Source organism: Globicephala melas, chromosome 10 (assembly GCF_963455315.2).
Source record: "Globicephala melas chromosome 10, mGloMel1.2, whole genome shotgun sequence".
Lineage (NCBI taxonomy): Eukaryota > Metazoa > Chordata > Mammalia > Artiodactyla > Delphinidae > Globicephala > Globicephala melas.
Genome location: NC_083323.1, coordinates 17,210,322 through 17,223,369, shown reverse-complemented (window position 1 = coordinate 17,223,369; position 13,048 = coordinate 17,210,322). Strand labels below are relative to the sequence as shown.

The following is a 13,048-nucleotide window of genomic DNA, read 5'->3' as shown; positions in this document are numbered from 1 at the left end:
AGTGAAGGGAGACTCCCTACAGCAATTTCACCAACTCTGGATTTTCTTCCTCCGGGTCATTTGAAAACATCTGTGCTTCATCTCCCATCTGCTGTCAGCACTTGGTCCAAGTCTCATTACCCGCCTCTCAGCTGGACAGCTGCCCCTCAACCTCAATGGCTTCCCGGCTTCAATACCCACCCCACCCCCTTTTTAAAACTTCTGTTCATTTCCTACAATCATTTATCAACCCATTTGTTCATCCATCATTGACTGAAGCCCTGCTATGTGCAACCCTGTAACTACAGTTATGGCTCCGAATCCAAATGCCTTAGCCTGGCCTTCAAGGCATCTCTCCATCCCAGCTCCAGCCCCTTTCCCCAGCATCCTTTCCACCTTCTCCACCCCACCCCGGGCCTCCAGTCTCCTTGCCCACAGTTCTCCAAACACTCGTGACAGTGTTCTCACTCCCTCTGCCAGGGTTCCTGGTCTCCACCTGTTAAACACTTTGTGGTCGCTTGAGGCTCAGCTCAATTCCTGTCTCTGAGGCAGAACTTATCTTTTCCCTCCTATGTTCCCATAGAGCTTTGCACATCATTGCCCATCTTGCCAGCTACTGTGCAAACTCTTCCAGAGCATGACCCATCCTCATTCACCTCTAGCCTCAGGGCTGAGGGCCATGTCTGGCATACAGAAGGTGCTTGATTAAAGCTTTTAATGAATGTCTCCCAGCTCCTTCATTGCTGCACTTACCTGTTCAGCACAGGTACCACTGCCACCCAACTGTCCATTATTTGTTAAGGGAGTTTTCTGTTGAGCAAATTAGTGCTGGAGACATGATTGAAGGTTTGTTTAATCTTAAGAAAATTAATTAGTTTTTAAAGAGTTTAACGTAGCGTGTGCCAATGACTTTTTAATCAGGAAATCTTATCTAAAGCAAGCACTCTTTTGCGTTTACTCTACTTTTCAAAGTAATTCTACTGAATGTTATCAAATGTTGTCTTTAATTCAGATTTTGCTAATTCAGATCACGCTTGTCCTAGACCATATGAATTAGAGAAGAGTCCTCACTTGCTATCTGGTCAATCCCTATTAGGCACCATAAATGACCGGGCTGTATTTTAGAAGCTCACTGTAGTCAGTCCAAAGTGAGATGTGCTGTAAGTGTAAAATACACACTGAATTTCAAAGACTTGGTACCCTCAAAAAGGAAAATCCCTCGTTAATATTTGTCAGATATTAATTACAACAATTATATTTTGGACCTACTGAGTTAAATAAATTGTTGATTTCACCTGTTCCTTTTTACTCTTTTTTTTTTTTTTTTGTGGTACGCAGGCCTCTCACTGTTGTGGCCTCTCCCGTTGTGGAGCACAGACTCCGGATGCGCAGGCTCAGCGGCCGTGGCTCACGGGCCCAGCCGCTCCGCGGCACGCGGGATCTTCCCGGACCGGGGCACGAACCCGCGTCCCCTGCATCGGCAGGCGGACTCTCAACCGCTGCGCCACCAGGGAAGCCCCTTTTTACTCTTTTGATGTGGCTGCTAGAACACTGTAAAGTACAAGTGTGGCTTGCATTACATCTCTGTGGGACGTCGCCGGTCTGGATTGTTGAGTCGCGGAGAACAGGGTGCTTGCCTCCCGGTCAGTTTCAGACAGTCGGTGTTCATTAAGTGTCTGTTGGATGAATGAATGAATGAGGTTGATCACTAACACATGGCTTCCTCTTGTCTACTGTGGGACCTCAGACAAGCTGTTTCACTTCCCTGGGCCTCAGGTTTTCTCATGTGTAAAATAAGCGAGTAACCTGAGCCCTGTTATCTGCTTCCAGTTAGATCTCCAGTGATTTGGAAAAAGGATTTTAGTTCTCTACTTCCAGGGACTGCAAAACATTGCTCACTGGGGGCAGGAAATAATGGTGTCCCCAGCTTACTGAGTGGTGGGGTGAGAAGCCTCACTGGGAACCCTCTATAATTTCATCTTCTGTTGCAGCCCTTCCCGGATTGCTTCTTGGTCTCACTTAGAACCAGGAATAGTCTTGCTGCAATGCCCGTCTTTCTTACAGCTGTCCCCACATAACTTCTGGAATGTATTATTCATTTTTATCCCATCACACATAATTGATGACTCAACTCTAACAATGTCAGATTAAACATCAGTGAGGTTGTTTTCCCACTCCTACATTTGCACTGAAAATTATATATTCATGAGGCCATGTGGTGGTGGTCAAAAGGGCAATTAACAAAGTCAGATCATCTAGGTTCAAATCCCTCCCCCCGCATCTTACTGGTTATGTAACTTTGGGCAGGTTAACCCAGTACCTAATTTTCCTCGTCTGTAAAATGGGGAAAATGCTAATAATTAATTCATGTAAGACGGAGAGGGTTACATGAAAATAATGTATGCAAAGCAATTAGCACGGTACCTGGCACCTGGTTAATTAATATAATTAATTATATATCATAATTCATATATATATATGATTATGCTGTTGATTTCATTTTCAAAACCTTTATTCCATACCCACGCTGGGCCAGACATTATTGGGATATCACCCCATATTCCAGAGAGAGAAAGTTTTCCCCCCATTATAGCAGCTTTTAGGGAAAATGGCATAGCAAAAAGATTAAGGGTGTAAGCAGTCATAAGATGCAAAAAGGGAGAGTCAGAGGGGCTGGCCAGGCAAAATGTAACAAGAACAACAACAGCAATCATAATAATAATGCTAAATGCCTTCCATAGTCTAGTCCCATTACACGTTCGTTACACGTGTGGTCTCATTTCATCTTTATAACTACTTCATTTGACACATGGAGAAGCTGAGTCTCAAAGGCTGAGTCCAAGGTTGACCTACTACCGAGTACATCCAAACTCAAGTCTTTCTGCCCACAAGTCCTCTGCTTCTTCTACCACCTCCACTTCTCTCCCTTCAAGTGATGGAGTCATTTCTTCTGATGTGTCTGAAAATCTTCTTTTCCTATAAGAAGATATTTTCCTCCCCAGCATTCTTGAAAATCAGGCAAAAACAAATCACTGAGGTTGAAACCAGAAGACTGCCACTTTCTGTGAAGCGTGCCCCTCAGGCACACCGTGGGTGGGCTGTCCTTGTAGTATAAGAGGGGTCTGGTGATGATTAAAGCTGGGATGGTGGGCTGAGCTACCTGGGTGAAGGGAGCTCCCTATCGTGCAGGAGACTAGCAGAGGCTCGAGGTGCAGCACTCAGGAATGGTCAGCATTTTGCGAGACCGGCGAGGTCCCTCCAGGTGAGACTTCAGAATGGAAAGTCAGGGATGCAGCAGGAAATTAGACAGGAAGACGGGACCTGGGCCACCCCAAGCCCGGTCTGCATGTTCAGTTCTGGTGAGAGTGGGCAGGGAAGGTGGAGCCTGACACCCGCTGCGGTGCTGGGACATGGCGGGGCACAGCCATGTGACCCTGGCCACAGACTGTCCTATGGTTCCCTCCCCCAGCCCTGGGCTCCAGTGTTTCTCCAGGCCGACGTCTCCTGGGGTTGGGTCAGGGTGGACTCAGCAGACACTCACTGCTGGTAGCCAGGCTGGGCTGGGGCGGGCAGGACTCACAGGTTCATGTGCTGCACCAAGCTCATGGTCACGTGGGTGCCAAGCTCACCGCGGATTCTAAAACGTCCGCCTTTTATTCGTTCGACAAGCAGGCTGAGAAATTCTTCTCTCTTCCATTTTCAGAGATCCTTGGAGAGAGTTTCTCCACCTTGGGTAAGTCACGATAGCGTCTCCTTTGCTTGCCATTTACAAGTTGTCTGTGGCCCACTTCAAAGACACCCTAATGCCAGCACCTCCTAGGCGCTCGGTAAATAGTAATTGCTAACAGTTGGGGAGTGCTTCACTCTGTGACAGTGTTCTAGATCGTGCTCTGTACTATTTCACTGAATCCTCTCAGCAATTCTGTGAGCGTTCACGGCAGTCCTGATTTATAGATGTGGAAACTGAGGCACACAGAGGTTGAGTCCTTTGCCCAAAGTCACACAGCTAGCGAGGTCAGAAACCCAGGCGGCCCTGAACCTGAGCGCTGAACACGGACACGAAGCTGCAGACCTATGGGATGGGTGTTGGAGAACTGAGCCCAGGTGATTCCTCAGGGTCCATCAGGAAGCTTCAGGAAGGGCTCAGACAGCCCTTCGTGCCAGGAGGTCGAACGACCTCCAGCCCGCTGCAGCAGGTCGTCTCTCTCCCCTGGTCCCTCAGCTCCTTCCCTGAATCGTCCCTGCCCCCGGCAGTGTCTTAAAACATGTTGGAAACATTAACTGGTCCCCTGCTATTCGTCCTCGCTGGTGTTGGCTCAGACAGTGCAGTTTAGATATCTTTCCAAGGGCAGACAGCGGGTCAGTGAGAGTCGATAATGGATTCCAGCAGATAGGACACCGATCAGATGGAATGTGAGCCTGGCGTCCACCTCCTCCTCGTGCGCTAGCAGCGGCTGGGCGCTGCCCCCAGGGAGGGGCCTGGGCCCCGGGGCACCTGGGGGACTCAGCAGGCGGGTGGTCAGGGCTGATCTCCTGGCCACTCAGGCTCTCTGGGCATCTTCCCTTGTCAGCATGCCCTCCCATGCCTGCTGGTTCTTGGAAACTCACCGGGCTGGGGCTGTCTTTTTGTTCCCTGCTGCATTCACTGCAACAGTGCCAGCCCATAGTAGGTGCACAACAGGGTATTTGTTGAATGAAGCATCGGTAGTTCCTGTCCAGAGCATTATTTGGCTGACACGTGGGCCCCCTGGGCTCCAGTCTTGTCTCCCCATCTGCTTCTTGGATGTCTTCACTGGACGTTGCACGTTTAACATGCCAGGAGCTGCCGAAAGCCGCTCAGCTCCCATCTCCCACCTCGGTGCCTGGGAGCCCCCTCCTTCCGGCTGCTCAGGACAGGCTCCTCAGAGCCCGTGCGGACACCCTCTTTTTTCACGCCACATGTTCATCCAAGACACAGTTGCTCTCAGCTCTGCCTTCAAAACAGACCAGGAAGGCAGTGGCTTCTCCCCACCCTGCCTGCTGTCTCTTTCCTGCAGTCTCGCCTGGACCATCCTTGCTTCCACCCTTTTCCCCACCAAAGAACATTCTAATGCTTTAGCCAGAGCTGTTCTAGAACGTAAGTCAGATGACGTCGCTCCTGCACGCACACCTCCACCTCACTGTGAAGGCCCAGGTCCTCCCCGAGGCCTGGGAGGCCTGGCGCTCACCATCCTGTTCATTCCAGGCTCCCTGTGCTTCCTCAGACACGCCAGGCACACGCCCAACTGGCCTGTGTCCTGCTTCCCCAGATACACTCGTGGTTAGCTTCTGAGGACTCACTTGTGATGCTTTGAGGATTAATGAGTTAACATGTGAAAAGCATTTAGGGCAGTGCCTGGCTCGTTAGCTTTTAGTTACTGCTGCGTTCTTACCGTGGATGCTCGGGGTCTAATTCGTAGCAGACACTCAGGTTGGTCAATGGGCTACATGTCCAGGGCCTGGCCCAGTGCCTTGCACCAAGTGGGAACTCAAAGGTTTGTTGAACTGAAAATGTAGAGGTGAGGCAGTGCACACCCCGCCTGGTCCAGGCCATGAGAACTGAACAGTTTGAAAAACAGTTGGGAGCCCATCATTTCTGTGTCCTCTGAGGCAAGATCTCCTTCCTGCCCTCGCTGCTCCACCAGCCTGGGGAACTACCCCTGCTTGGGTCCCTTCCCCAGGGCCTAACCCTTACTTCCCGGCTCCAAGCTCAGACATCAAGAAAGCCAGGGATAAGGTCTCCTGGCGGGAATTGAACCCCTGACCCAGCTGATGGGGTGGCTGAGACCATGGGGAAAGTGAGCAAGGGGTAAGGTCTCCTGGCAGGAATTGAACCCCTGACCCAGCTGATGGGGTGGCTGAGACCGTGGGGAAAGTGAGCAGGTGACCAGATGGAGGCGGCTTCCCCTGCAGAGATGATCCCTTTGTGCCGGGCTTGACTGCCATCACCTTGGGCGCTCAGGCTCTGCCCAAGCATTCTGGGAATTGCCGATGGTCAGGGAAGGGGGGCGTTGGGACCTTCTGCCTCGGCTGTCACCGCTTCTGGCCTTTCCTTTCTTGACGCCTCCACTGGAAGCTTTTGCGCCAGAGTCTGAAGATGAAGGCTGTGGCCTGAGTCTCTCTTGGTCTCTCTCCAGGCCAGAAAAACCTTGTGAATCAGCTCTCTGTTTAGAGTAGCTTCTAATTTGAAGCAGCTGCTGTCCCCAAGCAGAACCACTCTGTTGGTGTCCCAGAACGCCAGCCTTCAGAGGTCTCCGCTGGTTAATGTGACCTTGGCTGTTTGTTCCTGAGGTACAGAGGGAAATGGAAGGCTGTTGTGTCCCCTCCCAGGGCCCCCTCGTCCCCTAGGACCACCCCGAGAGGCACGCAGAGCTGCACGCCCAGCTTCAACCGCAGGGCACCCGGTAGGGGGTATTCAGTGCATGAGAGTTTCTGCCCGTTCATGTTCCATGTGCCCCAGTGTGTTGGAAAACAAACGCATGGAAACTGCTTATAAATAAAACTACACCATGAAACTGCCCTCCTACTCGGAGGAGCTGACCCAGCTGTTTGTCAGAGAAGCATCTCTGCTGCTGATGCACAACACGCCCTTTTTAGGCAAAACAAAGAACAACGCTCTGTGCCCACGGAGCTTGCCTTTGGAAGGATCTTGGTGTGGGTCATCTGGTTTCTGCAACGTTCTTATTTTTAAAAAATTTTATTGAAGTATTGTTGGTCTACAGTGTTGTGTTAACTTGTGCTGTGGAGCAAAGTGACTCAGTTATACATATATGTATTCTTGTTCAGATTCTTTTCCATTATGGTTTATCGCAGGATATTGAATATAGTTCCCTGTGCTATACAGTAGGACCTTGGTATCTATCCATCCTATAGATAATAGTTTGCCTCTGCTAGTCCCAAACTTGCAGTCCTTCCCTTCCCCCTCTCACCTCCCCCTTGGCAGCCACAAGTCTGTCCTCTATGTCTGTGAGTCTGTTTTTGTTTTGTAGGTATGTTCATTTGTGTTGTAGTTTAGATTCCACATATAAGTGATATCATATGGTATTTATCTTTCTCTTTCTGACTTACTTCGCTTAGTATGCAACATTCTTATTTTGTGAGTGAAAGCATCATGGTGGGTTTGAAGTCAGGGAGACCCAGGTTTCAGCTCCAAATCTGTCACTTACTCACTGCATTTATTATGTCTCTCTGAGCCTTCATCTTATCATCTCTAAAATGGGAATGATAATACACACCTTGCACAGTTTCTGAGAGCACTAGAGACCATGTTGGTACAGAGCCCAGAGCATGGCAGGTGCGCAGGAAATGGGAGTGTTATTGACCCATGCAACAGCTATTTATTTTGAGCACCAGTCGTGTACTAGCTAGGGAATAAAAATGGCCCTTGTAGAATTAACATTCTAGATGAGGAGCCAGGTAACCAGATAAACAAGTCAAATAGGTAAGTCGGGAGGGAGGGCTGCAGTTTAAATAGTGTGTGCAGGGCAGACTTGCTGAATAGATGGCGTTTAAGCAAGAATCTAAGGCAGAGAGGGAGCTGACCAGGCAGAGAGGGAGCTGGCCATGCAGACAGCCCTGGAGAAGCAATGCCAGCCTCGAGGGGGAGGCTTGCCCACCGTCTTTGCTGCTTTTGACGTGAGCTTTCCTACACGTGTTCTCTGAGCCCCATTGTCCGGCCTTCTGCCCCTTCATTTCTGAGCCTTACTGAGCAATCGAACCACCCTCCACAAGATTGACTGTGTCTTCAGGGAGTTTGTCTTAATAACAGAATTAATCAGACCAAACGTTATTTTATTTTAACATCTTTATTGGAGTATAATTGCTTTACAGTGGTGTGTTGGTTTCTGCTGTATAACAAAGTGAGTCAGCTATATGTATACATACATCCCCATATCTCCTCCCTCTTGCGTCTCCCTATCCCACCCCTCTAGGTGGTCACTAAAGCACCGAGCTGATCTCCCTGTGCTATGTGGCTGCTTCCCACCAGCTATCTGTTTTACATTTGGTAGTGTATATATGTCCGTGCCACTCTCTCACTTTGTCCCAGTTACTCTTCCCCCTCCCCGTGTCCTCAAGTCCATTCTCTATGTCTGTGTGTAAGTCAGAAAGAGAAAAACAAATACCGTATGCTAACACATATATATGGAATCCAAATGTTATTTTGAAATGTTCCAGGGAAAGAATGACTATGAGCCAGTGTAGGGCTGCCAAATTCTAATATGGAGCACTTGGGGCAACATGCAGCTAAAAGGCGAGGGGAGAGCAGGGCTGGGGAGCAACAGACAGAACCGTGACTGGTGTCTGAATCAAGGTCAGTTTCTAACCTGTGACAGTGGAGACTGGAGACAAAATACAGGATAGCCCTTCTCCCCTGCCTCTTGCCATGGCCAGCTCCTTTTCATCACTCAGGTCACCTCCTCCGGGAAGTCCTCTCTGAGCAGCCACTGAATTACCTTCAGAGATTTTGTCGCCACCTGACATTATCTTAAGTGTTTTGGGGTCTGTGGTTTATTTTCTCCTTTAGAATGAAAGTGCCAGGAGGGCAGGAAACTTGTTTCCCAAGAACCCAGACAAGTAGTTGGCACCTAGTAACTGCTCTATGTTTGTTTGGTAAATGGATGGATGAAATTGCTTTATATAGAGCTGGGGGAGGAATCACTGTAGACCAGTGTTTTTCAAACTGCAGGTCATGTCCCATTAGTGGGTTGCGACATAAGTTTAGCTGGCGTTTAAAAAAATGAAATAGAAAAGAATTTAAAATATCAGAGTGCATTACACATGGTAAGGGTCAGTATTGTTTTAAGAAAAATGTATACATGCATGTACATATATCCCATATATATGCAATGACATACTTTATTTCTCACTGTGGAGTAGTCAGAAAAGTTTGAAACTCAACAGTGAATTCTCAGTTTTCTCAGGCTCGATCTTCAAAAGGCACATTCTTCCCTCAGAGACTGTAAACATAGTTACATAAAGTTTACATTCTGGGGCCCCAAAGCCAAACTTTAAGAAAAGATTCCTTTGTTTCCTATTAACTGAAAAAAATGAATAATTTTCTGCTGCAGAGGGGACCCAATCTCCTAAGTCTCTCCTGACATGCATGGGGTTATTTACACACTCGCACACCCATATACACAGTCACGCAGATACACGCCCAGCCACATACAAGCACATACACACACGCACCCAGACACATACACACTCTGTACACACACAAACACACACTCGTACACACAGACATGAACACACAGTAATACTCACAAATATATATCTATAGATACAAGCATATGTACACAGTGACACACAGATACAAACCCATTGGTGTATCCACGGACACAGAAACGACATAAACAGACACCTTATGAATATGCACATGCGTGCACACACACACACACACACCCACTCAGGAACATCCTTACTTCTTCCATTTTGTGCACGGTGCCCCCCTCCACTGTGGAGACTCCCGGGCCATTTTCAGACGGGCACTCAGACAGGGGCACCCGCAGAGCCCAGCCTGCCCCTGACCAGTGTCCACGGGTAGTCAGGCCGGGCGAGTCCACAGGCTTTGCATGGACAAACTTGCATTTGAACTCGCACTGACCGGCTGAGTGACCTGGGTCAGAACCCTCCATCTCACAGAGCCTGATCCCTCACCTGGGAACTGGGGTAGGTCACACCTACCTCACAGGGGTCAGGAGGCAGTGGAACGAGCTGAGAGCAGGCATGGCGTACTCGCCAGCTGCCCCAGCAGGAGCGTCAGGACCCGCTGTGCCTCTCTGTGTGATGTCGGACCAGCTCCCTGGCCCATGTTTCTTCTGTAACAAGGGGATATCGCCTCTCCGGCAGAATCCTTGAGGGGAGGAACTGAGATCCACAGGACGATGCGGGCACAGTGGCTGACGAAGCTTGTCACGCACTCTATCCCCCAAGGCTGCATCTTCCCCCTACCGCCATCCATCCCACCCCGTGCTGTCCTCTGGGAGCACACAGAAGCCAGGCTGGGCTCTCCCTGGAAAACCCCTCTCTCTGCCGTTTAAAGATCCTCCTTTGAAATAACATCTGTGACTTTTGGGATGGATCCACTCTCACTCCTGCGTTATAAAGAGCAGCCTCCCCATCTCTGGAAGGCTCTGGTATAAGGATCCCATGTTACCTGCATTGGGGCCCCCTGGGGTCTCCCTGGGGCACGTCAGTTGAAAAGATTGTGTCATTTTCACCTTCATAGTTTCATGGCCTCTGGCCATAGGGGAGGAGATGACAAGAGTCGTGAACGTAGGGAAAGAGAAAGGTCACCAGGGTGGAGTGGGATGGGGGTCCTGGTCCAAGGACGAGGCACGTCCCAACAGAGCAGCCAGGGTGGGGAGGAATAACGCATCCCACATATCTTCTGCCTTACATTTTGCCTCCAGAACAATACAGAGCAGCAGGTGTCAGTGACAAAGAAACTGAAAAACGAAGAAATGCATAAAACGTAAGCAGAAAGCAGCGGAGTTTGTCTGCCACCTGGCACTGCCCCCTGGCCATCCCAAGCCCAAGTCCGCGTGTGGGGAGCCCGTGAGCTGCACTGCCCACAGACCCGCCACGCGCCCCCGTGGGCTCCACAGCATCCTCTCTGCTTCCCTCTGTCATCAGCCAACAAATGAATGTTTATTGAGTCTCTGACATATGCCCGGCTCACGCCAGGTGCCTTTCGGGACAGGAGAGTGACGGAGATAGACACCGCCCTCATCGAGGTTTTCAGATGTTATCTGAATCATGACACTGCCACTGCCAGGCATGCTGGGGGATTTGTTTCTCTGCCAGTTCAGGGCAGAGCTAGGGAGGCTGAGCGAACTGGTTCAAACAAAGTGGTTAACTGGGCACATCTCATTTAATCCTTACCACTTCCCTCGGAGGAAGGGGCTGTCGAAGAACCCAGAAAGTTGCAGGGCTGGGATGTCTGGTCAGCTTGTATGGTTCTTTCATTTAGAAGCCAGTCACAGAGAACCACACACTGTATGATTCCAGTTTTGTGAAATGTCCAGAATCGGCAAATCCACAGAGGCAGAAAGTACTTTAATGATTGCTTAGGGCTTGGGGGAGGCAGGGGCTGGGGGGTGTAGCTAAGGAGAGCGCTCAAAGGTACGGGGTTTCTGTTTGAGGTAATGAAAATGTCCTCAAATGAATCGTGCTGATGGATGTCCAACTCTGTGAATATTGAGACCCATTGAGCAGGACACTTGAAATGGGTGAGCTGTATGGCATGCGAATTTTATTTCAAAAAAGCGAGTTTTTGATATTTCATTTAAAGTCGAGCCCTCTCCCTCCCACTCAGCTGGCCTGCTCCTGCAGCTGGGGAACAGCTGGGTCAGGATCTGCTCTCTCTCTGCCTTGAGCTTTTAAGTGAGGGGGGCGGGAGGAGTGGGAAAGATGCAAGAAGATTTGTGCACGAATTACGCGGTCTTGAGTTGGCCTTGTCTCTCTCTAGACCCAGCAGATGCTTCCAGCAGGGCCTCTCGTGGGTTGTTTGGAGACTTCTCTGTCCCTAAGGATCTCTCACCTTCTTTTTCCATAACGAGGCTCTGTTCCAGTTTGTTGCTGCCACCTCGTTCCTCAGGATTGGGAATTCCATAGTTACCATGCAGGTGGCCCATGGGTGGCATGGGTACCATGCAAGGGATGAGCCTTGAGGGCCCTCCTTGAGTGGGGCCCCCATCTGGTCCTTGGGAAGCCACATCCATCTATTCCCTGATGAAGTCTGAGAGGGGGGCTGCTCTCCAGTTCAGCAAGCGTTATTTGTTGTCAAAGCTGCTAGGAAGTGGCAGATTTGAGCCTCAGACACTAGGTAGATGTGGCCCCATAAATGGCGGGGAGGCACATATATTAAATTCTTCGCTGATTTCAAAGCCGCCCTCCCTCAATTTAAGATGAAGGGGGAGGGGCTTCCCTGGTGGCGCAGTGGTTGAGAGTCCGCCTGCCGATGCAGGGGATGCGGGTTCGTGCCCCGGTCCGGGAAGATCCCACATGCCGCGGAGCGGCTGGGCCCGTGAGCCATGGCTGCTGAGCCTGCACGTCCGGAGCCTGTGCTCCGCAACGGGAGAGGCCACAACAGTGAGAGGCCCGCGTACCGGAAAAAAAAAAAAAAAAAAGATGAAGGGGAAAACCTCCCAGCCCTCTCACTTGGGTGTGTTTGCAGGTGGGATTTTGGCGGTTCAACAGCTCTCTCCGGTAAACCACTCTAAAATCTTTCCCATCTCCTAAAACTCCACTCTTTTGTGTTGACGTGGGCAAGGCTGGGTGGGATTGTGGGTCGGGTTAAGAGTTGGGCCACTCAGCACTTGGTGCCTCCTTTGCAAAGTCTGCCTATAGTCCAGTACCTGCTTTGTATTGAGCCACCTTATGTATAATGTAGCTTCGTGCTTCATTGGAAACTTCCATTTCAGTATCCTGAGACAATTATAAAATATTTGCAGGGGAGGGAGATCATGTTCTCACATCTTCCCTGGAGCAGCCGTGTCGTGTTCAGTAAAACTGTATTCATGCCAAGATGAGCTTGTCCACTGCATACATTTCCTGAGATGCCCCATAAATGCTTTTTAAAGTTAGATGTTCCTTGTCAAACGGTGCCTGAAGTTTCCAAATGGATTTGATTTTTTTTCACTTGTTTATTGATGAGCTTTCTTTTGTAGGAGGTCCCAGTATTTTCTTGCCCCACCGAGACACCATTTGAATAGGTTATGTATCCAAATAAATAGCAAACGCTTTTAAGAAGAATAGAAAGTTGATGTTGTGGAATTACACTGGAGTTTTGATCTGTTTGCTGGTACATTTATCCTGAAGCTTCTGGCGAGGATGTTACAAGAAGACAGTAGAAAACAGCATCAGAAATCATCCCCCCTTTTCTTCCTCTGTGAATAAACAGCCAGGCTCTTTTTTTTTTTTTTTTTTTAATGCCCTTAGTGTTGATTTTACAATTAATCTTGGGAAGGACCCAAGGACAACATCAGACAGTTTATAACTGAATCCAAATCTGGGGGTGGAGGGCGGTGGCGGAAGTGGGAAAGGAGAA

General features: G+C 49.5%; 1 protein-coding gene and 1 pseudogene across 6 annotated transcripts in view; one reads left to right on the top strand and one right to left on the bottom strand.

The window, feature by feature from the left end:
- LOC115852555 (cytochrome b-c1 complex subunit 10 pseudogene) overlaps positions 1–3,585 on the bottom strand; it is a 77,490-nt pseudogene extending 73,905 nt beyond the window's left edge.
- The window catches only part of CHST11 (carbohydrate sulfotransferase 11), a 287,859-nt gene that overhangs the window by 216,574 nt on the left and 58,237 nt on the right, over positions 1–13,048 (top strand). For 3 of the 6 annotated variants that reach the window (XM_030856212.2, XM_030856211.2, XM_060306419.1), the window contains exon 3: positions 3,683–3,712. The exons of the other annotated variants lie outside the window; for them this stretch is intronic. In XM_030856212.2, the coding sequence (XP_030712072.1) occupies positions 3,683–3,712 (30 nt within the window). The remainder of the gene's footprint in view (positions 1–3,682; positions 3,713–13,048) is intronic. 6 annotated transcript variants of the gene reach the window in all.